Source organism: Oncorhynchus mykiss, chromosome 4, assembly GCF_057628025.1.
Source record: "Oncorhynchus mykiss isolate SJ-2025 chromosome 4, ASM5762802v1, whole genome shotgun sequence".
Taxonomy (NCBI): domain Eukaryota; kingdom Metazoa; phylum Chordata; class Actinopteri; order Salmoniformes; family Salmonidae; genus Oncorhynchus; species Oncorhynchus mykiss.
Genome location: NC_143025.1, coordinates 95,836,599 through 95,862,958, shown reverse-complemented (window position 1 = coordinate 95,862,958; position 26,360 = coordinate 95,836,599). Strand labels below are relative to the sequence as shown.

Here is a 26,360-nt window from a genome sequence, read left to right as displayed (position 1 = left end):
GTGGCAAAATGGCTTAAGGACAACAAAGTCAAGGTATTGGAGTGGCCATCACAAAGCCCTGACCTCAATCCTATAGAACATTTGTGGGCAGAACTGAAAAAGCGTGTGTGAGGCCTACAAACCTGACTCAGTTACACCAGCTCTGTCAGGAGGAATGGGCCAAAATTCAACCAACTTATTGTGGGAAGCTTGTGGAAGGCTACCTGACACGTTTGACCCAAGTTAAACAATTTAAAGGCAATGCTACCAAATACTTCTGACCCACTGGGAATGTGATGAAATAAATAAAAGCTTAAATAAATCATTATCTCTACTATTATTCTGACATTTCACATTCTTAAAATAAAGTGGTGATCCTAACTGATCTAAGACAGGGAATTGTTTGTTGTATGTAAACTTCCGACTTCAACTGTACGTATAGACGAGCGATGTCAGAGCGGAACGGACTAAGATACAGTAGAATAGTATAAAATACAGTATATACATATGAGATGAGTAATGCAAGATATGTTAACATTATTAAGTGACTAAGATACCTTAGAATAGCCAAGTAAAGCCCCGCCGGCCAAACCCGGACAACACTGGGCCAATTGTGTGCCACCCTATGGGACTCCCGGTCACGACCGGTTGTGACACAGCCTTGGATCAAACCCCAGGCCACACTGCAATGCAGTGCCTTAGACCACTGATCATCATCATACCATGACGGATTCATGTGATACTTCCTTAACCCATAGAAAGTTCCACCCAGTTGACTACTTCAAAATGGTGAAAGTCCTCAATGGTGCTGCCCATGCTAAAACTGGCTTTTGGCCGCTAAAGGACTCTATCCATATCTGTGGGATAACATCAGTTAGCTGTTAGCATGCTGGTTAAAGGTACTCACATCCAAGATATGACATCACACATCCTGACTGCAGGTCACATGACTACTGAACTTGAAATAAACATTAATCCATGAACCCTTACGCTAACCTGGCCCGTGTTCCGACACCGCATGATGACCTACGACCTCTCTACTGGACCAATGAGAGGGTGGGAGACTGCTGGGGGAATGGACAGAGATCTACTGTGTTGTAGCTCTATGCTAAGCTGCAGTGTGTCTGTTCTACTGTGTTGTAGCTCTATGCTAAGCTGCAGTATGACTGTTCTACTGGTTGTAGCTCTATGGTAAGCTGCAGTATGTCTGTTCTACTGGTTGTAGCTCTATGTTAAGCTGCAGTGTGTCTGTTCTACTGGTTGTAGCTCTATGCTAAGCTGCAGTGTGTCTGTTCTACTGGTTGTAGCTCTATGCTAAGCTACAGTGTGTGAAGGCTGAGATCCAGGATGTTAATGATGAGCATGTCAGGAGTCGACAGGAGCTGGAGCAGACGCAGAACCAACTCACCAGAGAACTCAAGTTCAAGTAAGTACAACACACACACACACACACACACACACATTAATATACACACACACACACACACACACACACACACACATACGCATTAATACACACACACACACACACACACACGATGTGAGTACAGTCAGCAATTGAGCCACATATTCAGTATATTATATTATCTTTCGTGTGTGTGTGTATTAATATGTGTGTGTGTGTGTGTGTATTAATGTGTGTGCGTGCGTGTGTGTGCTTGTGTATGTGTGTATATTCATGTGTGTGTGTATTAATGTGTGTGTGTGTGTGTATTAGTGTGTGTGTGTGTGTGTGTGTGTGTATTAATGTGTGTGTGTGTGTGTGTGTGTGTATTAATGTGTGTGTATATTAATGTATGTGTGTGTATATTAGTGTGTGTGTGTGTATATTAATGTGTGTGTGTGTGTGTGTGTGTGTGTGTGTGTGTATTAATGTGTGTGTGTATTAATGTGTGTGTGTGTGTATTAATGTGTGTGTGTGTGTGTGTGTGTGTGTGTGTGTGTGTGTGTGTATTAATGTGTGTGTGTGTGTGTATTAATGTGTGTGTGTGTGTGTGTGTATTAATGTGTGTGTGTGTATTAATGTGTGTGTGTGTGTGTGTGTGTATTAATGTGTGTGTGTGTGTATTAATGTGTGTGTGTATGTGTATTAATGTGTGTGTGTGTGTAGGTATCTGATCATAGAGAACTTCATTCCTCCGGAGGAGAAGAATAAGATCATGAACAGACTGACCTTTGACCCTGAGGAGGACCAGTGGAAGTTCACACCCCTCGTCCCTGCAGAGAGGTCAGGGTGGGTGTGTGTCTGTATCTGTATCTTTAGTATCTGTATCTGTAGTGTCTGTATCTGTAGTGTCTGTATCTGTATCTGTAGTGTCTGTATCTTTAGTATCTGTAGTGTCTGTATCTGTAGTGTCTGTATCTTTAGTATCTGTATCTGTAGTATCTATCTGTAGTGTCTATCTGTAGTGTCTGTATCTGTATCTGTAGTGTCTGTATCTGTAGTGTCTGTATCTGTAGTGTCTGTATCTGTAGTGTCTGTATCTGTAGTGTCTGTATCTGTAGTGTCTGTATCTGTAGTGTCTGTATCTGTATCTGTAGTGTCTGTATCTGTATCTGTAGTGTCTGTATCTGTATCTGTAGTGTCTGTATCTGTAGTGTCTATCTTTAGTATCTGTAGTATCTGTAGTGTCTATATCTGTAGTGTCTGTATCTTTAGTATCTGTAGTATCTGTAGTGTCTCTATCTGTAGTGTCTGTATCTGTAGTGTCTGTATCTTTAGTATCTGTATCTGTAGTGTCTGTATCTGTAGTGTCTGTATCTGTATCTGTAGTGTCTGTATATGTATCTGTAGTGTCTGTGTCTGTATCTGTAGTGTCTGTGTCTGTATCTGTAGTGTCTGTATCTGTATATGTAGTGTCTGTATCTGTAGTGTCTGTATCTGTATCTGTAGTGTCTGTATCTGTAGTATCTGTAGTGTCTGTATCTTTAGTATCTGTATCTGTAGTGTCTGTATCTGTAGTGTCTGTAGTGTATTTATCTGTACTGTCTGTATCTGTAGTGTCTGTATCTGTAGTGTCTGTACCTGTAGAGTCTATCTGTACTGTCTGTTTCTTTATCTGTAGTGTCTGTATCTGTATTTGTAGTGTCTGTAGTGTCTGTGTCTGTATCTGTTGTGTCTGTAGTATCTATATCTGTAGTGTCTGTATCTGTACCTGTAGTGTCTGTATCTGTACTGTCTGTATCTGCACTGTCTGTATCTGTATCTGTAGTGTCTGTATCTGTAGTGTCTGTAGTGTCTGTATCTTTAGTATCTGTATCTGTACCTGTAGTATCTGTGGTGTCTGTATCTATATCTCTAGTATCTGTATCTGTAGTGTCTGTATCTGTAGTGTCTGTATCTGTATCTCTAGTGTCTGTATCTGTAGTGTCTGTAGTGTCTGTATCTTTAGTATCTTTATCTGTAGTGTCTGTATCTGTAGTGTCTGTATATTTAATATCTGTATCTGTAGTGTCTGTAGTGTCTGTATCTGTAGTATCTGTATCTGTAGTATCTGTATATGTGTGTGTATCTGTAGTGTCTGTATCTGTAGTGTCTGTATCTGTAGTGTCTGTATCTGTAGTGTCTGTATCTGTAGTGTCTGTATCTGTAGTGTCTGTATCTTTAGTATCTTTATCTGTAGTGTCTGTATCTGTAGTGTCTGTATCTTTAGTATCTTTATCTGTATCTGTAGTGTCTGTATATTTAGTATCTGTATCTGTAGTGTCTGTAGTGTCTGTATCTGTAGTATCTATCTGTATCTGTGTCTGTATCTGTAGTGTCTGTATCTGTAGTATCTGTATCTGTAGTGTCTGTATCTGTAGTGTCTGTATCTGTATCTGTAGTGTCTGTATCTGTATCTGTAGTGTCTGTATCTGTAGTGTCTGTATCTGTATCTGTAGTGTCTGTATCTGTAGTGTCTGCATCTGAAGTATCTGTATCTGTAGTGTCTGTATCTGTATCTGTAGTATCTGTATCTGTAGTATCTGTATCTGTAGTGTCTGTATCTGTAGTGTCTGTATCTGTAGTGTCTGTATCTGTAGTGTCTGTATCTGTAGTGTCTGTACCTGTAGTGTCTGTACCTGTAGAGTCTGTACCTGTAGAGTCTGTATCTGTAGTGTCTGTATCTGTAGTGTCTGTATCTGTATCTGTTGTGTCTGCAGTATCTATATCTGTAGTGTCTGTATCTGTAGTATCTATATCTGTAGTGTCTGTATCTGTAGAGTCTGTACCTGTAGAGTCTGTACCTGTAGTGTCTGTACCTGTAGTGTCTGTACCTGTAGTGTCTGTACCTGTAGTGTCTGTATCTGTAGTGTCTGTATCTGTAGTGTCTGTACCTGTAGTGTCTGTACCTGTAGAGTCTGTACCTGTAGAGTCTTTATCTGTAGTGTCTGTATCTGTATCTGTAGTGTCTGTATCTGTAGTGTCTGTATCTGTATCTGTTGTGTCTGTAGTATCTATATCTGTAGTGTCTGTATCTGTATCTGTATCTGTAGTATCTATATCTGTAGTGTCTGTACCTGTAGAGTCTGTACCTGTAGAGTCTGTACCTGTAGTGTCTGTACCTGTAGTGTCTGTACCTGTAGTGTCTGTACCTGTAGTGTCTGTACCTGTAGTATCTGTACCTGTAGTGTCTGTACCTGTAGTGTCTGTACCTGTAGTATCTGTATCTGTAGTATCTGTAGTATCTGGTCACTCTAGCTGTGTGGAGAAGGTACTGCTCTGTTTCAGCTGTTATGGTCAGTCTAGCTGTATGGAGAAGGTACTGCTCTGTTTCAGCTGTTATGGTCAGTCTAGCTGTATGGAGAAGGTACTGCTCTGTTTCAGCTGGTATGGTCAGTCTAGCTGTATGGAGGAGAAGGTACTGCTCTGTTTCAGCTGGTATGGTCAGTCTAGCTGTATGGAGGAGAAGGTACTGCTCTGTTTCAGCTGTTATGGTCAGTCTAGCTGTATGGAGAAGGTACTGCTCTGTTTCAGCTGTTATGGTCAGTCTAGCTGTATGGAGAAGGTACTGCTCTGTTTCAGCTGGTATGGTCAGTCTAGCTGTATGGAGAAGGTACTGCTCTGTTTCAGCTGGTATGGTCAGTCTAGCTGTATGGAGGAGGTACTGCTCTGTTTCAGCTGGTATGGTCAGTCTAGCTGTATGGAGGAGAAGGTACTGCTCTGTTTCAGCTGGTATGGTCAGTCTAGCTGTATGGAGGAGAAGGTACTGCTCTGTTTCAGCTGGTATGGTCAGTCTAGCTGTATGGAGGAGAAGGTACTGCTCTGTTTCAGCTGGTATGGTCAGTCTAGCTGTTTGGAGAAGATACTGCTCTGTTTCAGCTGGTATGGTCAGTCTAGCTGTATGGAGGAGAAGGTACTGCTCTGTTTCAGCTGGTATGGTCAGTCTAGCTGTATGGAGGAGGAGGTACTGCTCTGTTTCAGCTGGTATGGTCAGTCTAGCTGTATGGAGGAGAAGGTACTGCTCTGTTTCAGCTGGTATGGTCAGTCTAGCTGTATGGAGGAGAAGGTACTGCTCTGTTTCAGCTGTTCTGGTCAGTCTAGCTGTATGGAGAAGGTACTGCTCTGTTTCAGCTGGTATGGTCAGTCTAGCTGTATGGGGAAGGTACTGCTCTGTTTCAGCTGTTATGGTCAGTCTAGCTGTATGGAGGAGAAGGTACTGCTCTGTTTCAGCTGTTATGGTCAGTCTAGCTGTATGGAGGAGAAGGTACTGCTCTGTTTCAGCTGGTATGGTCAGTCTAGCTGTATGGAGGAGAAGGTACTGCTCTGTTTCAGCTGGTATGGTCAGTCTAGCTGTATGGAGGAGAAGGTACTGCTCTGTTTCAGCTGGTATGGTCAGTCTAGCTGTTTGGAGAAGATACTGCTCTGTTTCAGCTGGTATGGTCAGTCTAGCTGTATGGAGGAGAAGGTACTGCTCTGTTTCAGCTGTTATGGTCAGTCTAGCTGTATAGAGAAGGTACTGCTCTGTTTCAGCTGGTATGGTCAGTCTAGCTGTATGGAGAAGGTACTGCTCTGTTTCAGCTGGTATGGTCAGTCTAGCTGTTTGGAGAAGGTACTGCTCTGTTTCAGCTGGTATGGTCAGTCTAGCTGTATGGAGGAGAAGGTACTGCTCTGTTTCAGCTGGTATGGTCAGTCTAGCTGTTTGGAGAAGGTACTGCTCTGTTTCAGCTGTTATGGTCAGTCTAGCTGTATGGAGAAGGTACTGCTCTGTTTCAGCTGGTATGGTCAGTCTAGCTGTATGGAGGAGAAGGTACTGCTCTGTTTCAGCTGGTATGGTCAGTCTAGCTGTATGGAGGAGAAGGTACTGCTCTGTTTCAGCTGGTATGGTCAGTCTAGCTGTATGGAGAAGGTACTGCTCTGTTTCAGCTGGTATGGTCAGTCTAGCTGTATGGAGGAGAAGGTACTGCTCTGTTTCAGCTGGTATGGTCAGTCTAGCTGTATGGAGGAGAAGGTACTGCTCTGTTTCAGCTGGTATGGTCAGTCTAGCTGTATGGAGAAGGTACTGCTCTGTTTCAGCTGGTATAGTCAGTCTAGCTGTATGGAGAAGGTACTGCTCTGTTTCAGCTGGTATGGTCAGTCTAGCTGTATGGAGGAGAAGGTACTGCTCTGTTTCAGCTGTTATGGTCAGTCTAGCTGTATGGAGAAGGTACTGCTCTGTTTCAGCTGGTATGGTCAGTCTAGCTGTATGGAGGAGAAGGTACTGCTCTGTTTCAGCTGGTATGGTCAGTCTAGCTGTATGGAGAAGGTACTGCTCTGTTTCAGCTGTTATGGTCAGTCTAGCTGTATGGAGAAGGTACTGCTCTGTTTCAGCTGTTATGGTCAGTCTAGCTGTATGGAGAAGGTACTGCTCTGTTTCAGCTGGTATGGTCAGTCTAGCTGTATGGAGAAGGTACTGCTCTGTTTCAGCTGTTATGGTCAGTCTAGCTGTATGGAGAAGGTACTGCTCTGTTTCAGCTGGTATGGTCAGTCTAGCTGTATGGAGAAGGTACTGCTCTGTTTCAGCTGGTATGGTCAGTCTAGCTGTATGGAGAAGAAGGTACTGCTCTGTTTCAGCTGGTATGGTCAGTCTAGCTGTATGGAGGAGAAGGTACTGCTCTGTTTCAGCTGGTATGGTCAGTCTAGCTGTATGGAGGAGGAGGTACTGCTCTGTTTCAGCTGGTATGGTCAGTCTAGCTGTATGGAGAAGGTACTGCTCTGTTTCAGCTGTTATGGTCAGTCTAGCTGTATGGATAAGGTACTGCTCTGTTTCAGCTGGTATGGTCAGTCTAGCTGTATGGAGAAGGTACTGCTCTGTTTCAGCTGTTATGGTCAGTCTAGCTGTATGGAGAAGGTACTGCTCTGTTTCAGCTGGTATGGTCAGTCTAGCTGTATGGAGAAGGTACTGCTCTGTTTCAGCTGGTATGGTCAGTCTAGCTGTATGGAGAAGAAGGTACTGCTCTGTTTCAGCTGGTATGGTCAGTCTAGCTGTATGGAGGAGAAGGTACTGCTCTGTTTCAGCTGGTATGGTCAGTCTAGCTGTATAGAGAAGGCACTGCTCTGTTTCAGATGTTATGGTCAGTCTAGCTGTATGGAGAAGGTACTGCTCTGTTTCAATTGTTATTGTCATTCTAGCTGTATGGAGGAGAAGGTACTGCTCTGTTTCAGCTGGTATGGTCAGTCTAGCTGTATGGAGAAGGTACTGCTCTGTTTCAGCTGGTATGGTCAGTCTAGCTGTATGGGGAAGGTACTGCTCTGTTTCAGCTGGTATGGTCAGTCTAGCTGTATGGAGGAGAAGGTACTGCTCTGTTTCAGCTGGTATGGTCAGTCTAGCTGTATGGGGAAGGTACTGCTCTGTTTCAGCTGGTATGGTCAGTCTAGCTGTATGGAGGAGGAGGTACTGCTCTGTTTCAGCTGGTATGGTCAGTCTAGCTGTATGGGGAAGGTACTGCTCTGTTTCAGCTGGTATGGTCAGTCTAGCTGTATGGAGGAGAAGGTACTGCTCTGTTTCAGCTGGTATGGTCAGTCTAGCTGTATGGAGAAGGTACTGCTCTGTTTCAGCTGGTATGGTCAGTCTAGCTGTTTGGAGAAGGTACTGCTCTGTTTCAGCTGGTATGGTCAGTCTAGCTGTATGGAGGAGAAGGTACTGCTCTGTTTCAGCTGGTATGGTCAGTCTAGCTGTTTGGAGAAGGTACTGCTCTGTTTCAGCTGGTATGGTCAGTCTAGCTGTATGGAGGAGAAGGTACTGCTCTGTTTCAGCTGGTATGGTCAGTCTAGCTGTATGGAGGAGAAGGTACTGCTCTGTTTCAGCTGGTATGGTCAGTCTAGCTGTATGGGGAAGGTACTGCTCTGTTTCAGCTGGTATGGTCAGTCTAGCTGTATGGAGGAGAAGGTACTGCTCTGTTTCAGCTGTTATGGTCAGTCTAGCTGTATGGGGAAGGTACTGCTCTGTTTCAGCTGGTATGGTCAGTCTAGCTGTATGGAGAAGAAGGTACTGCTCTGTTTCAGCTGGTATGGTCAGTCTAGCTGTATGGAGGAGAAGGTACTGCTCTGTTTCAGCTGTTATGGTCAGTCTAGCTGTATGGGGAAGGTACTGCTCTGTTTCAGCTGGTATGGTCAGTCTAGCTGTATGGAGGAGAAGGTACTGCTCTGTTTCAGCTGGTATGGTCAGTCTAGCTGTATGGGGAAGGTACTGCTCTGTTTCAGCTGGTATGGTCAGTCTAGCTGTATGGAGAAGGTACTGCTCTGTTTCAGCTGGTATGGTCAGTCTAGCTGTATGGAGGAGGAGGTACTGCTCTGTTTCAGCTGGTATGGTCAGTCTAGCTGTATGGAGGAGAAGGTACTGCTCTGTTTCAGCTGGTATGGTCAGTCTAGCTGTATGGAGAAGGTACTGCTCTGTTTCAGCTGGTATGGTCAGTCTAGCTGTATGGAGGAGAAGGTACTGCTCTGTTTCAGCTGGTATGGTCAGTCTAGCTGTATGGAGGAGAAGGTACTGCTCTGTTTCAGCTGGTATGGTCAGTCTAGCTGTATGGAGGAGAAGGTACTGCTCTGTTTCAGCTGGTATGGTCAGTCTAGCTGTATGGAGAAGGTACTGCTCTGTTTCAGCTGGTATGGTCAGTCTAGCTGTATGGAGAAGGTCCTGCTCTGTTTCAGCTGGTATGGTCAGTCTAGCTGTATGGAGGAGGAGGTACTGCTCTGTTTCAGCTGGTATGGTCAGTCTAGCTGTATGGAGAAGGTACTGCTCTGTTTCAGCTGGTATGGTCAGTCTAGCTGTATGGAGAAGGTACTGCTCTGTTTCAGCTGGTATGGTCAGTCTAGCTGTATGGAGAAGGTACTGCTCTGTTTCAGCTGGTATGGTCAGTCTAGCTGTATGGAGAAGGTACTGCTCTGTTTCAGCTGGTATGGTCAGTCTAGCTGTATAGAGAAGGTACTGCTCTGTTTCAGCTGGTATGGTCAGTCTAGCTGTATGGAGGAGAAGGTACTGCTCTGTTTCAGCTGGTATGGTCAGTCTAGCTGTATGGGGAAGGTACTGCTCTGTTTCAGCTGGTATGGTCAGTCTAGCTGTATGGAGGAGAAGGTACTGCTCTGTTTCAGCTGGTATGGTCAGTCTAGCTGTATGGAGGAGAAGGTATTGCTCTGTTTCAGCTGGTATGGTCAGTCTAGCTGTATGGAGGAGAAGGTACTGCTCTGTTTCAGATGTTATGGCCAGTCTAGCTGTATGGAGGAGGAGGTACTGCTCTGTTTCAGCTGGTATGGTCAGTCTAGCTGTATGGAGGAGAAGGTACTGCTCTGTTTCAGCTGGTATGGTCAGTCTAGCTGTATGGAGAAGGTGCTGCTCTGTTTCAGCTGGTATGGTCAGTCTAGCTGTATGGAGGAGAAGGTACTGCTCTGTTTCAGATGTTATGGCCAGTCTAGCTGTATGGAGGAGAAGGTACTGCTCTGTTTCAGCTGGTATGGTCAGTCTAGCTGTATGAAGGAGAAGGTACTGTCTCTGTTTCAGCTGGTATGGTCAGTCTAGCTGTATGGAGAAGGTACTGCTCTGTTTCAGCTGGTATGGTCAGTCTAGCTGTATGGAGGAGAAGGTACTGCTCTGTTTCAGATGTTATGGTCAGTCTAGCTGTATGGAGGAGAAGGTACTGCTCTGTTTCAGCTGGTATGGTCAGTCTAGCTGTATGGAGAAGGTACTGCTCTGTTTCAGCTGGTATGGTCAGTCTAGCTGTATGGAGGAGAAGGTACTGCTCTGTTTCAGCTGGTATGGTCAGTCTAGCTGTATGGAGAAGGTACTGCTCTGTTTCAGCTGGTATGGTCAGTCTAGCTGTATGGAGAAGGTACTGCTCTGTTTCAGCTGGTATGGTCAGTCTAGCTGTATGGAGAAGGTACTGCTCTGTTTCAGCTGGTATGGTCAGTCTAGCTGTATGGAGAAGAAGGTACTGCTCTGTTTCAGCTGGTATGGTCAGTCTAGCTGTATGGGGAAGGTACTGCTCTGTTTCAGCTGGTATGGTCAGTCTAGCTGTATGGAGGAGAAGGTACTGCTCTGTTTCAGCTGGTATGGTCAGTCTAGCTGTATGGAGAAGGTACTGCTCTGTTTCAGCTGGTATGGTCAGTCTAGCTGTATGGAGGAGAAGGTACTGCTCTGTTTCAGCTGGTATGGTCAGTCTAGCTGTATGGAGGAGAAGGTACTGCTCTGTTTCAGCTGGTATGGTCAGTCTAGCTGTATGGAGAAGGTACTGCTCTGTTTCAGCTGGTATGGTCAGTCTAGCTGTATGGAGAAGGTACTGCTCTGTTTCAGCTGGTATGGTCAGTCTAGCTGTATGGAGAAGGTACTGCTCTGTTTCAGCTGGTATGGTCAGTCTAGCTGTATGGAGGAGAAGGTACTGCTCTGTTTCAGCTGGTATGGTCAGTCTAGCTGTATGGAGGAGGAGGTACTGCTCTGTTTCAGCTGGTATGGTCAGTCTAGCTGTATGGAGGAGAAGGTACTGCTCTGTTTCAGCTGGTATGGTCAGTCTAGCTGTATGGAGGAGGAGGTACTGCTCTGTTTCAGCTGGTATGGTCAGTCTAGCTATATGGAGGAGAAGGTACTGCTCTGTTTCAGCTGGTATGGTCAGTCTAGCTGTATGGAGGAGGAGGTACTGCTCTGTTTCAGCTGGTATGGTCAGTCTAGCTGTATGGAGAAGGTACTGCTCTGTTTCAGCTGGTATGGTCAGTCTAGCTGTATGGAGAAGGTACTGCTCTGTTTCAGCTGGTATGGTCAGTCTAGCTGTATGGAGGAGAAGGTATTGCTCTGTTTCAGCTGGTATGGTCAGTCTAGCTGTATGGAGGAGAAGGTACTGCTCTGTTTCAGCTGGTATGGTCAGTCTAGCTGTATGGAGGAGAAGGTACTGCTCTGTTTCAGCTGGTATGGTCAGTCTAGCTGTATGGAGGAGAAGGTACTGCTCTGTTTCAGCTGGTATGGTCAGTCTAGCTGTATGGAGGAGAAGGTACTGCTCTGTTTCAGCTGGTATGGTCAGTCTAGCTGTATGGAGGAGAAGGTACTGCTCTGTTTCAGCTGGTATGGTCAGTCTAGCTGTATGGAGAACAAGGTGCTTTCTGTATCTGTATCTGTCCTTGTATTTGTGACTTGTATTTGTGAACTCTTTCTAGACTTTAATGTGATATGTGGAATTAAATAAAGTATTTCAAATTATTTTCTCTCTGTCTCTCTCCCTCTCTCAGTCAGTTCAGCCAGATGAAGAAGAGGCCGGCTTCTGCAGTCGGATACAAACGACCAATCAGCCAGTACGCACGGGTCTCCTTAGTGATGGGAGCTCACTCCAGATACCGGGTAAGTGTGTGTGTGATAGGGAGAGTGAATATGCTCTGTAGTTATGTAACCCAAATCTTAAAAAAAAAGCTTTGTTTCCTCCTCTATGTGTGTGTGTGTGTGTAGGCTGAGAACATCATGTTCCTGGAGCTGGACATGACTCATCCCACCACTGTCTCATTGGACCACAGGCCATCGGAGGTGGGGCCTAATTATAGCCCCTACCCAACAGACAACGTTCCCCACAGGGAGCGAGCTGCACGTGTCCGCATGTCACGATCCTGGTGAGACACACATACCTCCGCCAGATCACGTGTCTCTTAACATGTCCTTGTGTGATGTCATATCCCTGTGTGATGTCATATCTTCTTCCTGTTCCAGGTGTCAGACCCCGCGAGCCATCACTTCCTCCACCTCCACCGTTTCCCTGACAACCCATTCTACAGCCACGCCCACTGCCGCCCAGTGAAGAGCAGCCTACTTCACTACCTATCCCTTCCATATCTCTCTCTCCCTTCCATATTTCTCTCTCTCCTTCTCCATATCTCTCCCTCTCCCTTCCATATTTTTCTCTCTCCCTATCTCCTTTCCATCTCTCCCTTCCATATCTCTCCCTCCCCCTTCCTACTTCTACACATCTCCTTCCCTCCCTTCCTCCCTACAGGCTCTCCCTCTCCACATATCTCCCTCTCCACATATCTCCCTCTCCCTTCCATATATCTCCCTCTCCATATCTCTCCTTCTCCCTTCCATATCTCTCCTTCTCCCTTCCATATCTCTCCCTTTCCCTTCCTACTTCTACACATCTCCTTCCCTCCCTACAGGCTATGAACACTGAACTAAAGAAACGAGACATAAATGGCCTGTCTACCTACAGGCTATGAACACTGAACTAAAGAAACAAGACGTTTTGGCCTGTCTACCTACAGGCTATGAACACTGAACTAAAGAAACGAGATGTTTTGGCCTGTCTATCTACAGGCTATGAACACTGAACTAAAGAAACAAGATGTTTTGGCCTGTCTACCTACAGGCTATGAACACTGAACTAAAGAAACAAGATTATCGATGGTACTAGTAGTTTCTCCTCTGATTTCAATAATCAAAGATCAGGTTCGTGTTCTGAACTCTCAAGGAATCGCTGCCGCACACCGGATCAAAGTGAGATGGAGGAACTCAGAGAAATGCTGATGCCTACTTCAAACATCATTGTTCCGCGAGCATCACATTGGAACATGGTTCAGTGGTAAGTTATTGATGTGGAATGGATGTTGATGAGGTCCACAACATGGTTCAGTGGTAAGTTATTGATGTGGAATGGATGTTGATGAGGTCCACAACATGGTTCAGTGGTGAGTTATTGATGTGGAATGGATGTTGATGAGGTCCACAACATGGTTCAGTGGTAAGTTATTGATGTGGAATGGATGTTGATGAGGTCCACAACATGGTTCAGTGGTGAGTTATTGATGTGGAACTACAATGTGTTCTGAGCATCTTTTCAGCTAAGTTGACTAAAACTGAGAGATCGGGTGAGAGGGGGGGGGGGGGGGGGTGGAGGTACGGCAATGTGGGGAGAGAGGGACAAGTGGGGTGGATATGGTTGCAGCTATGTGGGGTGGGGGGCATGGCATGTGTTTTTATTGGCATATGTGTATGTCATTGGAGGCTCCTCAGAGGAGGGGGAGGACCATCCTCCTCAGTGAATTTCATATATATATATATAAAAAATGTATACAAGTACTGTATTTCTTTTTAGATAAAACTGTACTAAATAAGCTATACTAAATATATTCTTGTCACCAAATAATTTATTAAATCACACTGTTTTACCATGAAGATCTACAGTTGCTTCAACAGCACCTTCTTGGCTAGCACCATGGTGTAGCCGGAGGACAGCTAGCTTCCATCCTCCTCTGGGTACATTGACTACAATACAAAACCTAGGAAGCTCAAGGTTCTCACCCCCTTCCATAGACTTACACAATAATTATGACAACTTGCAAAGGACGTCCTCCAACCTATCAAGAGCTCTCACAGCATGAACTGACATGTTGGATGGCTCGAGTTTGAAGTGAAGGGAGTACAGGGCTTAGCATGTGTCTCCAGGAGGCTAAAAATAGATTTTGGCTTGGAAAAGTTTAACATTTTCAGAAGGAGTCAGGTAATTGGTTAAGGGAGGAGGATTGGAGAGAAAGAAAGAGGAGGTTGAAAAGACTGAGGCAGAGGATGGGTTTGAGTCTAGCAATAACAAGGGAGAGAAATGTCGAGGAAGATTGGTGTCAAGTTCAAACAGAGTGATGGCAGTTTGAGTTCTGGAGGTGGAATGGAAGGTGTTGTGAGGAGCTCTGCGGTGCAGATCCGGTGGGGAGCGTGGTGAAACAGAGGTGACAGTCTGTTCTTTTGAGCTTTGTTTCATTACCTGACAAAGTCATGTAAGAATATATGAGTTATGCTTTTTTTGTGCCAAATACACTGTAGTGTTATAGGTGTCACGTTTATGGGCATGTAGCAGCAGTATGTATGTAGGAGGGACATTTAATAAGATGGCTTGGAGAAAAAGGCAGACGTTTTACGTGCAAACCGATTGTTTTTTAAAATGTGTTTATCTGCGTTGTTTGTAACTTATTTTGTACGTAATGTTGCCGCTACCGTCTCTTATGTCCGAAAATAACTTCTGGACATCAGGACTGCGATTACTCACCACGGACTGGCAGATTACTCACCACGGACTGGCAGAGTCATTTTTCCCTTTAACCTTTCTAGGGTACGTGAGACAGAAGCGTCCCACCTCTTCAACAGCCAGTGAAACTGCAGGGCGCCAAATTCAAAACAATAGAAATCCCATAATTAAAATTCCTCAAACATACATGTATTTTACACCATTTTAAAGATAAACTTGTTGTAAATCCAGCCACAGTGTCCGATTTCAAAAAGGCTTTACGATGAAAGCAAACCAAAGGATTATGTTAGGTGAGTGCCTATTCACAGAATAACACAGCCATTTTTCCAGCCAAAGAGAGGATTCACAAAAAGCAGAAATCTAGATAAAATTAACCACTAACATATGATGATCTTCATCAGATGACACACCTGAGGTAGAGTATCTCATGATAAACTGTAGACCACACAACCTACTTAAAGAGTTTATCTATATTCTTTGTAGCTGTTTACATACCACCACAGTCAGAGGCACTAAGACAGCATTGAATGAGCTGTATTCCGCCATAAGCAAACAAGAAAAGGCTCACCCAGAGGCGGCGCTCCTAGTAGCCGGGGACTTTAATACAGGGAAACTTAAATTAATTTTACCAAATTTCTATCAGCATGTTAAATGTGCAGCAGAGAGAAAATAAATCTGGACCACCTTTACTCCACACACAGAGACGCATACAAAGCTCTCCCTCGACCTCCATTTGGAAAATCTGACCATAATTATATCCTCCTGATTCCTGCTTACGAGCAAAAATTAAAGCAGGAAGTACCAGTGACTTCCTCAACACAGAAGAGGTCAGATGAAGTGGATGCTATACTACAGGAGTGTTTTGCTGGCACAGACTGGAATGTTCCGGGATTCATCCAATGACATTGAGGAGTACACCACCTCAATCACCGGCTTTATCAATAAGTGCATCAACGATGTCGTCCCCACAGTGACCCTACGTATACTTCCCAACCAGAAGCCATGGATTACAGGCAACATCCGCACTGAGCTAAAGGCTAGATCTGCGGCTTTCAAGGAGTGGGACACTGAGCACTTATTAGAAATCCTGCTATGCCCTCAGATGAGCCATCAAACAGGCAAAGCGTTTCAATCCTACTACACCGGCTCTTCTGCTCGTCGGTTGGGGCTTGAAAAATATTACGGACCTCAAAGGGAAACCCCTTTGTAATGAGGTACAACGGATTTCAGTTTGCCTGCATTAAAGTCCCCGGCCACTAGGAGCACCGCTTCTGAGCATTTTCTTGTTTGCTTATGGCCTTATACAGCTCGTTGAGTGTGGTCTTAGTGCCAGGATCGGTTTGTGGTGGTAAATAGATGGCTACGAATAATAAGAACTCTCTTGGTAGATTGTGTGGTCTACAGCTTATCATAAGGTATTCTACCTCAGGCGAGCAATACCTCGAGACTTCTTTAATATTAGACATCGCACACCAGCAGTTATTGACAAATAGACACACACCCCTGCCCCTCATCTTACCAGACGTGGCTGCTCTGTCCTACCGATGCACGGAGAAGCCAGCCAGCTCTATATTATCCATGTTGTTGTTCAGCCATGTCTTGGTGCAACATTAAATATTACTGTTTTTAATGTCCCATTGGTAGGATAGTCTAAATCGTAGATCTCCAGTTTGTTTTCCAATGATTGCACGTTGGCCAATAATACGGTCAATAATATTATTCTACAATGTAGAAAAGCCCTTGAATGAGTAGGTGTGTCCAAACTTTTGACTGGTACTGCATGCTTCAGTAAGGTTGGCTTCTTAGCATTAATATCAATGGTTATCAACTGTACCGACTGCATCTCTGTGCAGAGATGGAACGTAGGTCACAGAAAATAGATGTTGTGGTGGCAGCTGCAGAGAAGTACTTGGGGGTAGTAGATTTGACTTCAGAAGAGGTGTGTTGAGTGGTAGTGTCCCGTCCTTTCAGGTCGTTGGCCTGAGGAAGTATCAGATAGGGTTAAAGTAGTGGACTACGTTCTGTCCTCTCTAGTGGACTAAGGTCTGTCCTCTCTAGTGGACTAAGGTCTGTCCTCTAGTGGACTAAGGTCTGTCCTCTCTAGTGGATTAAGGTCTGTCCTCTCTAGTGTACTAAGGTCTGTCCTCTCAGGTCATTGGCCTGGGGTAGGATCAGATAGGGTTAAAGGAGTGAAATAAGGTGGTTGGTTTTAATGAGTGTAGGTTTAGTTGGTAGGGTAATGAGGTGGTGGGTTTTACCTCTTAAGAATATTTTTCAATTTTCACCTAAAATGACATACCCAAATCTAACTGCTTGTAGCTCGGGCCTTGAAGCAAGGAAATTCATATTCTTGGTACCATTTGAAAGGAAACACTTTGAAGTTTGTGGAAATGTGAAAGGAATGTATGAGAATATAACACAATAGATCTGGTAAAAGATAATAACCGTTCTACTGTATTTTTTTGTACCATCTTTGAAATGCAAGAGAAAGGCCACAATGTATTATTCTAGACCAGGTGCAATTTAGATTTTGGCCACTAGATGGCAGCAGTGTATGGGCAAAGTTTTAGACTGATCCAATGAACCATTGTATTTCTGTTGAAAATGTATCAAGACTGCCCAAATGTGTCTAATTTGTTCATTAATAACTTTTCATGTTCAAAATTGCGCACTCTCCTCAAACAATATCATGGTATTATTTCACTGTAATTGCTACTGTAAATTGGACAGTGCAGTTAGATTAACTTCACTAATTTTGGATGAAAAGCATGCCCAAATTAAACTGCCTGCTACTTATACCCAGAAGCTAACAGTTAAGCTATTTTAACAGTTTCCACAACTGTTAAAATAATGTCTGTGAGTATAACAGAACTCATATGGCAGGTGAAATCCAACCAAGAAGTACTGTTTTTCCATTGAAAGCCTATCCACCATACAAAGACTTAGGACACAGTTCACGATATCTATGGCTTCCTCTACATGTGGCCAGTCTTTAGGCATCGTTTCAGGCTTTTACTCTGACAAATGAGGGAGATACAGCACTTTAAATGAGAGGCCAGTGGAAATTTCCAGCCATGAGTCCTGCGCCGTTCTTGTTTCTCCTTTTCTATTGACAAAGCTTTTGTCTGGTTGAAATATTATTTATGACAAAAACAACCTGAGGATTGATTTTAAACATAGTAGAAACATGTCAAACTAACTTTTATTGTGCTTTTTTGACTTTCCGTCTTGATGTTGAGAGCGCGCATTGTGCCTTTGGATTTCTGGACATAAAGAGGGACATTATCGAACATTTGTCTAACATGGAGACCTGGGAGTGCCACCAGATGAAGATCAAAGGTAAGTGATTCATTTTAATGCTATTTCTGACTTTTGTGAGCCCTCTCCTTGGCTGTAAAATGGCTGTATTGTTTTCTGTGACAAGGCGCTGACCTAACAATCATTTGGTGTGCTTTCTCCGTAAAGCCTTTTTGAAATCGGACACTGAGGTTGGATTTACAAGAAGTTAATCTTTAAAATGGTGTATAATACTTGTTTGAGGAATTTTAATTAATTATGGGATTTCTGTTGTTTTGAATTTGGCGCCCTGCAATTTCACTGGCTGTTGTCGAGGTGGGACGCTAGCGTCACACTTGTACCAGAGGTTAACAAGAATTTAAGTTTTCTGCCAATATCAGATATGTCTATGTCCTTGGATCGCATTAGCCTATGTTAGCTCAACCGGAAGGGACACCGATCCCGAATAAGTTTTAATGAGTGTAGTTAGTTAGTTGGGTAATGAGGTGGTGGGTTTTAATGAGTGTAGGGTTAGTTAGTAGGGTAATGAGGTGGTGGGTTTTAATGAGTGTAGGGTTAGTTAGTAGGGTAATGAGGTGGTGGGTTTTAATGAGTGTAGAGTTAGTTAGTTGGGTAATGAGGTGGTGGGTTTTAATGAGTGTAGGATTAGTTAGTTAGTAGGGTAATGAGGTGGTGGGTTTTAATGAGTGTAGGGTTAGTTAGTTAATAGGGTAATGAGGTGGTGGGTTTTAATGAGTGTAGGGTTAGTTAGTTGGGTAATGAGGTGGTGGGTTTTAATGAGTGTAGGGTTAGTTAGTAGGGTAATGAGGTGGTGGGTTTTAATGAGTGTAGGGTTAGTTAGTAGGGTAATGAGGTGGTGGGTTTTAATGAGTGTAGGGTTAGTTAGTTGGGTAATGAGGTGGTGGGTTTTAATGAGTGTAGGATTAGTTAGTAGGGTAATGAGGTGGTGGGTCTTAATGAGTGTAGGGTTAGTTAGTAGGGTAATGAGTGTAGGGTTAGTTAATAGGGTAATGAGGTGGTGGGTTTTAATGAGTGTAGGGTTAGTTAGTTGGGTAATGAGGTGGTGGGTTTTAATGAGTGTAGGGTTAGTTAGTAGGGTAATGAGGTGGTGGGTTTTAATGAGTGTAGGGTTAGTTAGTTAGTAGGATAATGAGGTGGTGGGTTTTAATGAGTGTAGGGTTAGTTAGTAGGGTAATGAGTGTAGGGTTAGTTAGTTGGGTAATGAGGTGGTGGGTTTTAATGAGTGTAGGGTTAGTTAGTAGGGTAATGAGGTGGTGGGTTTTAATGAGTGTAGGGTTAGTTAGTTAGTAGGATAATGAGGTGGTGGGTTTTAATGAGTGTAGGGTTAGTTAGTAGGGTAATGAGTGTAGGGTTAGTTAGTTGGGTAATGAGGTGGTGGGTTTTAATGAGTGTAGGGTTAGTTAGTAGGGTAATGAGGTGGTGGGTTTTAATGAGTGTAGGGTTAGTTAGTTAGTAGGGTAATGAGGTGGTGGGTTTTAATGAGTGTAGGGTTAGTTAGTTGGGTAATGAGGTGGTGGGTTTTAATGAGTGTAGGGTTAGTTAGTAGGGTAATGAGGTGGTGGGTTTTAATGAGTGTAGGGTTAGTTAGTAGGGTAATGAGGTGGTGGGTTTTAATGAGTGTAGGGTTAGTTAGTAGGGTAATGAGGTGGTGGGTTTTAATGAGTGTAGGGTTAGTTAGTAGGGTAATGAGGTGGTGGGTTTTAATGAGTGTAGGGTTAGTTAGTAGGGTAATGAGGTGGTGGGTTTTAATGAGTGTAGGGTTAGTTAGTAGGGTAATGAGTGTAGGATTAGTTAGTAGGGTAATGAGTGTAGGGTAATGAGGTGGTGGATTTTAATGAGTGTAGGGTTAGTTAGTAGGGTATTTAAAAATATTTTTTATTCCAATTTTCCCGTTTCCCTTTTTCCATTTTGTATCACAAAGTGTAATGGATTCATACTATAGTTCAGTTGGTGGAGTTAACGCAGCATATTGGACGCCAACAACAGTTAAGTCACACAAATAAGAAGAACTGACGTTGTGTTCACCCAATCAATGCTTCAGAGAATTAATCTAGTACTGAAAGCATAAAACTACAGAAAGCTACATTGCAGTGCATAAAATATGGTAAGTAGTTGACTCAGAGAGAGACAACAGTTGAACAGTTTTGAACAAATTAATATCGAGAGAGAGAGCTAGGTATATTTTGTTGTATTTTTCAATTTCACTTAGCTAGCAAATGCAGCTACCAGGTCCAGTTCCTGTATTGAAGTGGTGTGGAATGGATGGTGAGCTGGGGTGGCTCCTACCAGGTCCAGTATTGGCCATCACAGCTACAGTTTCCAAGGCTACAAGGAAGAGCAGAATGTGTCTCCTGACCAGGTAGAGAAGTTTTCACAATTGCTCACAGAGTTGGAGTCAAAGCGGCCTGAGACCCCAAGGACTGAACTATTGTAAGATAATTGAAGATTGTTTTGTACAACAGGTTTTCCAGCATCTCCATTGAGAGAAATCTGTGCATCCAAGCAGAGGACACGCTGGAAAACAGAGGTCACAGGTCAGGGATCCCTCCTCTGTTGCCAATAGGAAAAGAGGGGCAGGGCTAGGTTGACCAGGTGAAGCAGGTAGATTGAGCTACACAGCTGTATCACATTCACTAATGATTTAACATAATTTAACCGCTCACCTCTGTTACTTATACACTACGGATTCCACATCATTCATTTCTCACTTTGACTTCTTATAAACTAATGATAACACATCATTTAACCTTTACCCTCTCCTACTGGGGCGGCAGGTAGCCTAGTAGTTAGAGCGCTGGGCAAGTAACAAAGGTTGCTAGATCGAATCCCCAAGCTGAAAATCTGTCGTTCCACCCCTGAACAAGGCAGTTAACCCACTGTTCCTAGGCCGTCATTGTAAATAAGAATTTGTTCCTAACGGACTTGCCTAGTTAAATAAAGATAAACTACTTATACACTAATGATTCCACATTGTTTAACCTTTAAAGGGGAAATCTGCTTTTTCTATATAATGTGTTTACTTATAAATTGATATGCAACCATTGATTCTTGAAGAATGTAACTACTTCAACTGTTGTACCCCATCAGAACCCAAAATATAAGCTTTGTTTTACTCCGTTTTTAAACATGGTAAATTTAAACAATCACTATATAGCCTGAAAACATTTTTCAAACTATAATTTTGATATTAATGTATTCTGCAGAATAAAACCCATTACAACAACAAAAAATGTGTCACTATGTTCTATTTGAAAGGGCGAAAGTAAAGTGACAGATATTATCCGTATGTCGACAGGCAGCCAAACCTCAGACGAGCCAGGTGATGTAGATCCATCATGGCGTCCCGGGGATCCGAGGTGATGCAGTTGCGTTATGACGCAGGTGAAAACCTGCCGCTGTGGGACGCGCTGGGCGTACGGCTGAGCTGTGGTTGGGGCAGCAGCTCGTCGCTACGAACAAGCTGTAGCAACGCAGTAGTATCGACCGGACAGGCTCAGAACAGCACGATTCTTCAAAACTAGAGCGTGAGTGACTGTCACTAACTATTACCACTACGATGTATACTATTTAAAAGCGGACTTTGACTACTAACGTTAGTTTAGTTTTTATAGTTAGCTAGTCAGGTAGAGACATTCCCGAATGCCATCACATTCGAGTCCCATTCGGAGCGGCTCATAGTGTATGTGTGTGAGAGAGTGTGTGTGAGAGAGAGAGAGGGATATTTCTGGAGGCCTCCAGACGGGGTTGGATGAAAACAGTATAGTTGAATTGTGCTGGACCGGCTGGCCAGACCGGGCTAGACCGACCGTTATGTATAGCTAACGTATCACTAGGCTTGCATCTACGTACTGTAGGCTAGTTCAGTTAGCTCAGGTAGCTTAGCTCAGTTGGTTCAGTTAGCTCAGCTCATTCATTGGCTCTGCAGCAAGTCTTTAGCAGCTTAAATCAAGCCCTACGCAGCAACTCACATTTGTGCTAAAACAGCCACTGACTACTAGGTAGTCACATTGTTTTCGTTGTAACTAGATATTGTTTGACTGTTGTCCTTGTATGATGAACAAGTCCTTTACTGATTTAGACGTTACGATGTTATTATCAAGTAGTCAACTTTCCCCCGTCAACAACAATGCCAACACATTATCCGGCCTAGGGGCTTCTGATCGGGAGGCGTTTATCAGTGACACACACATATCACCATGGGCGCCTGAAATGTTAGTATAAAAAAATATCCTGCAACTCTACACTGTTTCTTAACAGGGGGAATGGATATTTGTTTTGCCACAATAAATTATATACATTTTTTAATGACTAGATCACTAATCCCTGAAAATCCATCCCCCAATAATTAATTGACAGGTTTGAAACCCTACCAACTCTGTGAGTCTCACAAACTTCCCAACCCATTCCCTGATAATCCCTCCCACAGTGATTGATTGACAGGTTTGAAACCCTACCAACTGTGTCTCAAAAACTTCCCGACCCATTCCCTGATAATCCCTCCCACAGTGATTGATTGACAGGTTTGAAACCCTACCAACTCTGTGTCTCAAACTTCCCAACCCATTCCCTGATAATCCCTCCCACAGTGATTGATTGAAAGGTTTGAAACCCTACCAACTCTGTGTCTCAAACTTCCCAACCCATTCCCTGATAATCCCTCCCACAGTGATTGATTGACCCACAGTGATCGAGGATTTCATATTTGTATTTATTTAACCAGGAAAGTCAGTTAAGAACACATTCTTATTCACAATGACTACCTAGGAACGGTGGGTTAACTGCCTTGTTCAGGGGCAGAACGACAGATTTTTACCTTGTCAACTCGGGGATTCGACGCTCTAACCACTAGGCTACCTGCTGCATGATAATGAGGAAATAAAATGTTTTTAAAAAATACATATTGTTTTAGCCAATAAGGATTTCAATTTTATACTTGGTAGATTAATAAAAAATAAAAAAAATTGCACATTACATTTTCATATTTTTGTCTCATGATCGGGCGGCAGGGTAGCCTAGTGGTTAGCGCATTGGACTAGTGACTGGAAGGTTGCAAATTCAAACCCCCGAGCTGACAAGGTACAAATCTGTCCCTGAACAGGCAGTTAACCCACTGTTCCTAGGCCGTCATTGAAAATAAGAATGTGTTCTTAACTGACTTGCCTAGTTAAATAAAGGTAAAAAAAAAAAAAAAAAATGTAGGTCAAATACAAATGTGAACTTTGATTTATTCTTTAAACAATGTTCTTTCTAAATATGGCATTGTTCTCTGGAAGGCCATTGAACAAGAACTGCCAACTTGAAAATGCAAACTGGAGTTTGCATTTAAATGTGGTCATTGATTATGTTAACATAAAAAATAATGTTTCAAACAAATTATTAATTTATCCTGATCAAATTAGATTTTTTGGGGCAGCTATATATATGTATCCATATATTGCGGCCCCAACAATGCAGTTATCACTAACAATGTAATACCAGAAAAAACAAGGTAGATAAGAACACTAAGTAAGGAGACTATATACAGGGTCAGTACCATATTAACATGTACAGGGATACTGGAGTGATGGAGGTAGATATGTATAGGGGGAAGGGGACAGGGATACTGGAGTGATGGAGGTAGATATGTATAGGGGTAAGGGGACAGGGATACTGGAGTGATGGAGGTAGATATGTATAGGGGGAAGGGGACAGGGATACTGGAGTGATGGAGGTAGATATGTATAGGGGTAAAGGGACAGGGATAATTGAGTGATGGAGGTAGATATGTATAGGGGGAAGGGGACAGGGATACTGGAGTGATGGAGGTAGATATGTATAGGGGGAAGGGGACAGGGATACTGGAGTGATGGAGGTAGATATGTATAGGGGTAAAGGGACAGGGATAATTGAGTGATGGAGGTAGATATGTATAGGGGGAAGGGGACAGGGATACTGGAGTGATGGAGGTAGATATGTATAGGGGGAAGGAGACAGGGATACTGGAGTGATGGAGGTACATATGTATAGGGGGAAGGAGACAGGGATACTGGAGTGATGGAGGTAGATACGTATAGGGGGAAGGAGACAGGGATACTGGAGTGATGGAGGTAGATATGTATAGGGGGAAGGAGACAGGGATACTGGAGTGATGGAGGTAGATATGTATAGGGGGAAGGAGACAGGGATACTGTAGTGATGGAGGTAGATATGTATAGGGGTTAGGGGACAGGGATACTGGAGTGATGGAGGTAGATATGTATAGGGGGAAGGAGACAGGGATACTGGAGTGATGGAGGTAGATATGTATAGGGGACAGGGATACTGGAGTGATGGAGGTAGATATGTATAGGGGGAAGGAGACAGGGATACTGGAGTGATGGAGGTCGATATGTATAGGGGGAAGGAGACAGGGATACTGGAGTGATGGAGGTAGATATGTCTAGGGGTAAGGTGACAGGGATACTGGAGTGATGGAGGTAGATATGTCTAGGGGGAAGGAGACAGGGATACTGGAGTGATGGAGGTAGATATGTATAGGACGAAGGGGACAGGGATACTGGAGTGATGGAGGTAGATATGTATAGGGGACAGTGATACTGGAGTGATGGAGGAAGATACTGTATGTATAGGGGGAAGGGGACTATATACAGGGTCAGTACCATATTAACATGTACAGGGATACTGGAGTGATGGAGGTAGATATGTATAGGGGGAAGGAGACAGGGATACTGGAGTGATGGAGGTAGATTTGTATAGGGGGAAGGGGACTATATACAGGGTCAGTACCATATTAACATGTACAGGGATACCGGAGTGATGGAGGTAGATATGTATAGGGGGAAGGGGACAGGGATACTGGAGTGATGGAGGTAGATATGTATAGGGGGAAGGGGACAGGGATACTGGAGTGATGGAGGTAGATATGTATAGGGCGAAGGGGACAGGGATACTGGAGTGATGGAGGTAGATATGTATAGGGGGAAGGAGACAGGGATACTGGAGTGATGGAGGTAGATATGTATAGGGGTAAGGGGACTATATACAGGGTCAGTACCATATTAACATGTACAGGGATACTGGAGTGATGGAGGTAGATATGTATAGGGCGAAGGGGACAGGGATACTGGAGTGATGGAGGTAGATATGTATAGGGGTTAGGGGACAGGGATACCGGAGTGATAGAATAGATGCTGTTCATTCAGAAAGTTTTCAGACCATTTGACATTTTTGACATTTTGTTACATTACAACCTTGTTTTAAAATGGATCAGACCCTTCTCCCCCGATTGCTCAGTTTGGCCGGGCAGGTATCTCTAGGAAGAGTCTTGGTTTTTAAGAATGATGGAGGCCACTGTGTTCTTGGGGAACTTCAATGCAGCAGAAATGTTATTGGCACCCTTCCCCAGATCTGTGCCTCGACACAATCCTGTCTCTGAGCTCTAGGGACAATTCCTTCGACCTCATGGCTTGGTTTTTGCTCTGACATGTACTGTCAACTGTGGGACCTTATATAGACAAATCCCATCAATTGAATTTACCACAAGTGGACTCCAACCAAGTTGTAGAAACATCATAAGGATGATCAATGGAAACAGGATGCAGCTGAGCTCAATTTCGAGCCTCATAGCAAACAGGCTGAATACTTGAATAAGTAAATAAAGTATTTCTGTTTAGAATTTCTCAGAAATTAGCAAAAATTTCAAAAAATCTGTTTGCACTTCGTCATTATGGGGTATTTTGTGTACAGTGAATTCAACTCTTCCTAGAGCTTGCCGCCCAGCCATACTGATCAATCGGGGGAGAAGGGCCTTGGTCAGGGTGGTGACCAAGAACCGATGGTCACTCTGACAGAGCTCCAGAGTTCCTCTGGAGATGGGAGAACCTTCCAGAAGGACAACCATCTCTGCAGCACTCCACCAATCAGGCCTTTATGGTAAACTGGCACCTAAAGGACTCTGACCATGAGAAACAAGATTCTCTGGTCTGATGAAACCAAGATTGAACTCTTTGGCCTGAATGCCAAGTGTCACATCTGGAGGAAGTCTGCCACCATGCTGTGGGATGTTTTTTATCAACAGGGACTGGGAGACTAGTCAGGAATGAGGGAAAGATGAACAGAGCAAAGTGAAGAGAGATCCTTGATGAAAACCTCCAGAGCACTCATTACCACAGACTGGGGTGAAGGTTCACCTTCCAACAGGACAATGACCCTAAGCACACAGCCAAGACAACACAGGAGTGGCTTTGAGACATGTGGTTGTGGCCACACAATCATGGGTGAACAGGGAGTACAGGAGGGGACCAAGCATGCACCCCTTAGGAGCTCCCGTCAGGAAGTCCAGGATCCAGTCGCAGGGAGGTGTTCAGTCCCTGGGTCCTTAGCTTAGTGATGAGCTTTCAGGGCACTAAGGTGTTGAACGCTGAGCTGTAGTCAGAAAAACATCATTCTCATGTAGCTGTTCCTTTTGTCCAGGTGGGAGAGGGCAGTGTGCAGTGCAATAGAGGTTGTGTCATCTGTGGATCTGTTGGGACGGTTTTGTATTGGAGTGGGTCCAGGGTGTCTGGGATGATGGTGTTGATGTGAACCTTGACCAGCCTTTCAAAGCATTTCATGGCTACAGATGTGAGCGATAGAGGTCGACCGAT

General features: G+C 43.9%; 2 protein-coding genes across 16 annotated transcripts in view; both read left to right on the top strand.

Annotated features, from left to right (window-relative positions):
- LOC110521126 (kinesin-like protein KIF3B) overlaps positions 1–12,255 on the top strand; it is a 40,951-nt gene extending 28,696 nt beyond the window's left edge. Inside the window, exons 4-8 of one of the 2 annotated variants that reach the window (XM_090233365.1) lie at positions 1,287–1,405; positions 2,090–2,206; positions 11,648–11,756; positions 11,862–12,019; positions 12,117–12,255. In XM_090233365.1, coding sequence (XP_090089491.1) covers positions 1,287–1,405; positions 2,090–2,206; positions 11,648–11,756; positions 11,862–12,019; positions 12,117–12,204 — 591 coding nt within the window. In that variant the 3' untranslated portion in view covers positions 12,205–12,255. Of the gene's footprint in view, positions 1–1,286; positions 1,406–2,089; positions 2,213–11,647; positions 11,757–11,861; positions 12,020–12,116 lie in introns of both variants that reach the window. The other variant, XM_090233364.1, reaches the window with a different exon arrangement.
- Positions 12,117–26,360, top strand: part of mapre3b (microtubule-associated protein, RP/EB family, member 3b) — a 35,090-nt gene continuing 20,846 nt past the window's right edge. For 2 of the 14 annotated variants that reach the window (XM_090233368.1, XM_090233375.1), the window contains exons 1-5: positions 12,858–12,981; positions 17,658–17,757; positions 19,946–20,095; positions 20,199–20,337; positions 21,032–21,260. Coding sequence is in view for 2 of the 14 variants with exons in the window: in XM_090233367.1 (XP_090089493.1) it covers positions 12,902–12,981 (80 nt within the window). In the remaining 12 variants the exon portion in view is untranslated. Of the gene's footprint in view, positions 12,982–17,657; positions 17,758–19,945; positions 20,096–20,198; positions 20,338–21,031; positions 21,261–26,360 lie in introns of those variants that run through there. The other 12 variants (XM_090233378.1, XM_090233370.1, XM_090233367.1 and 9 more) reach the window with 10 other exon arrangements.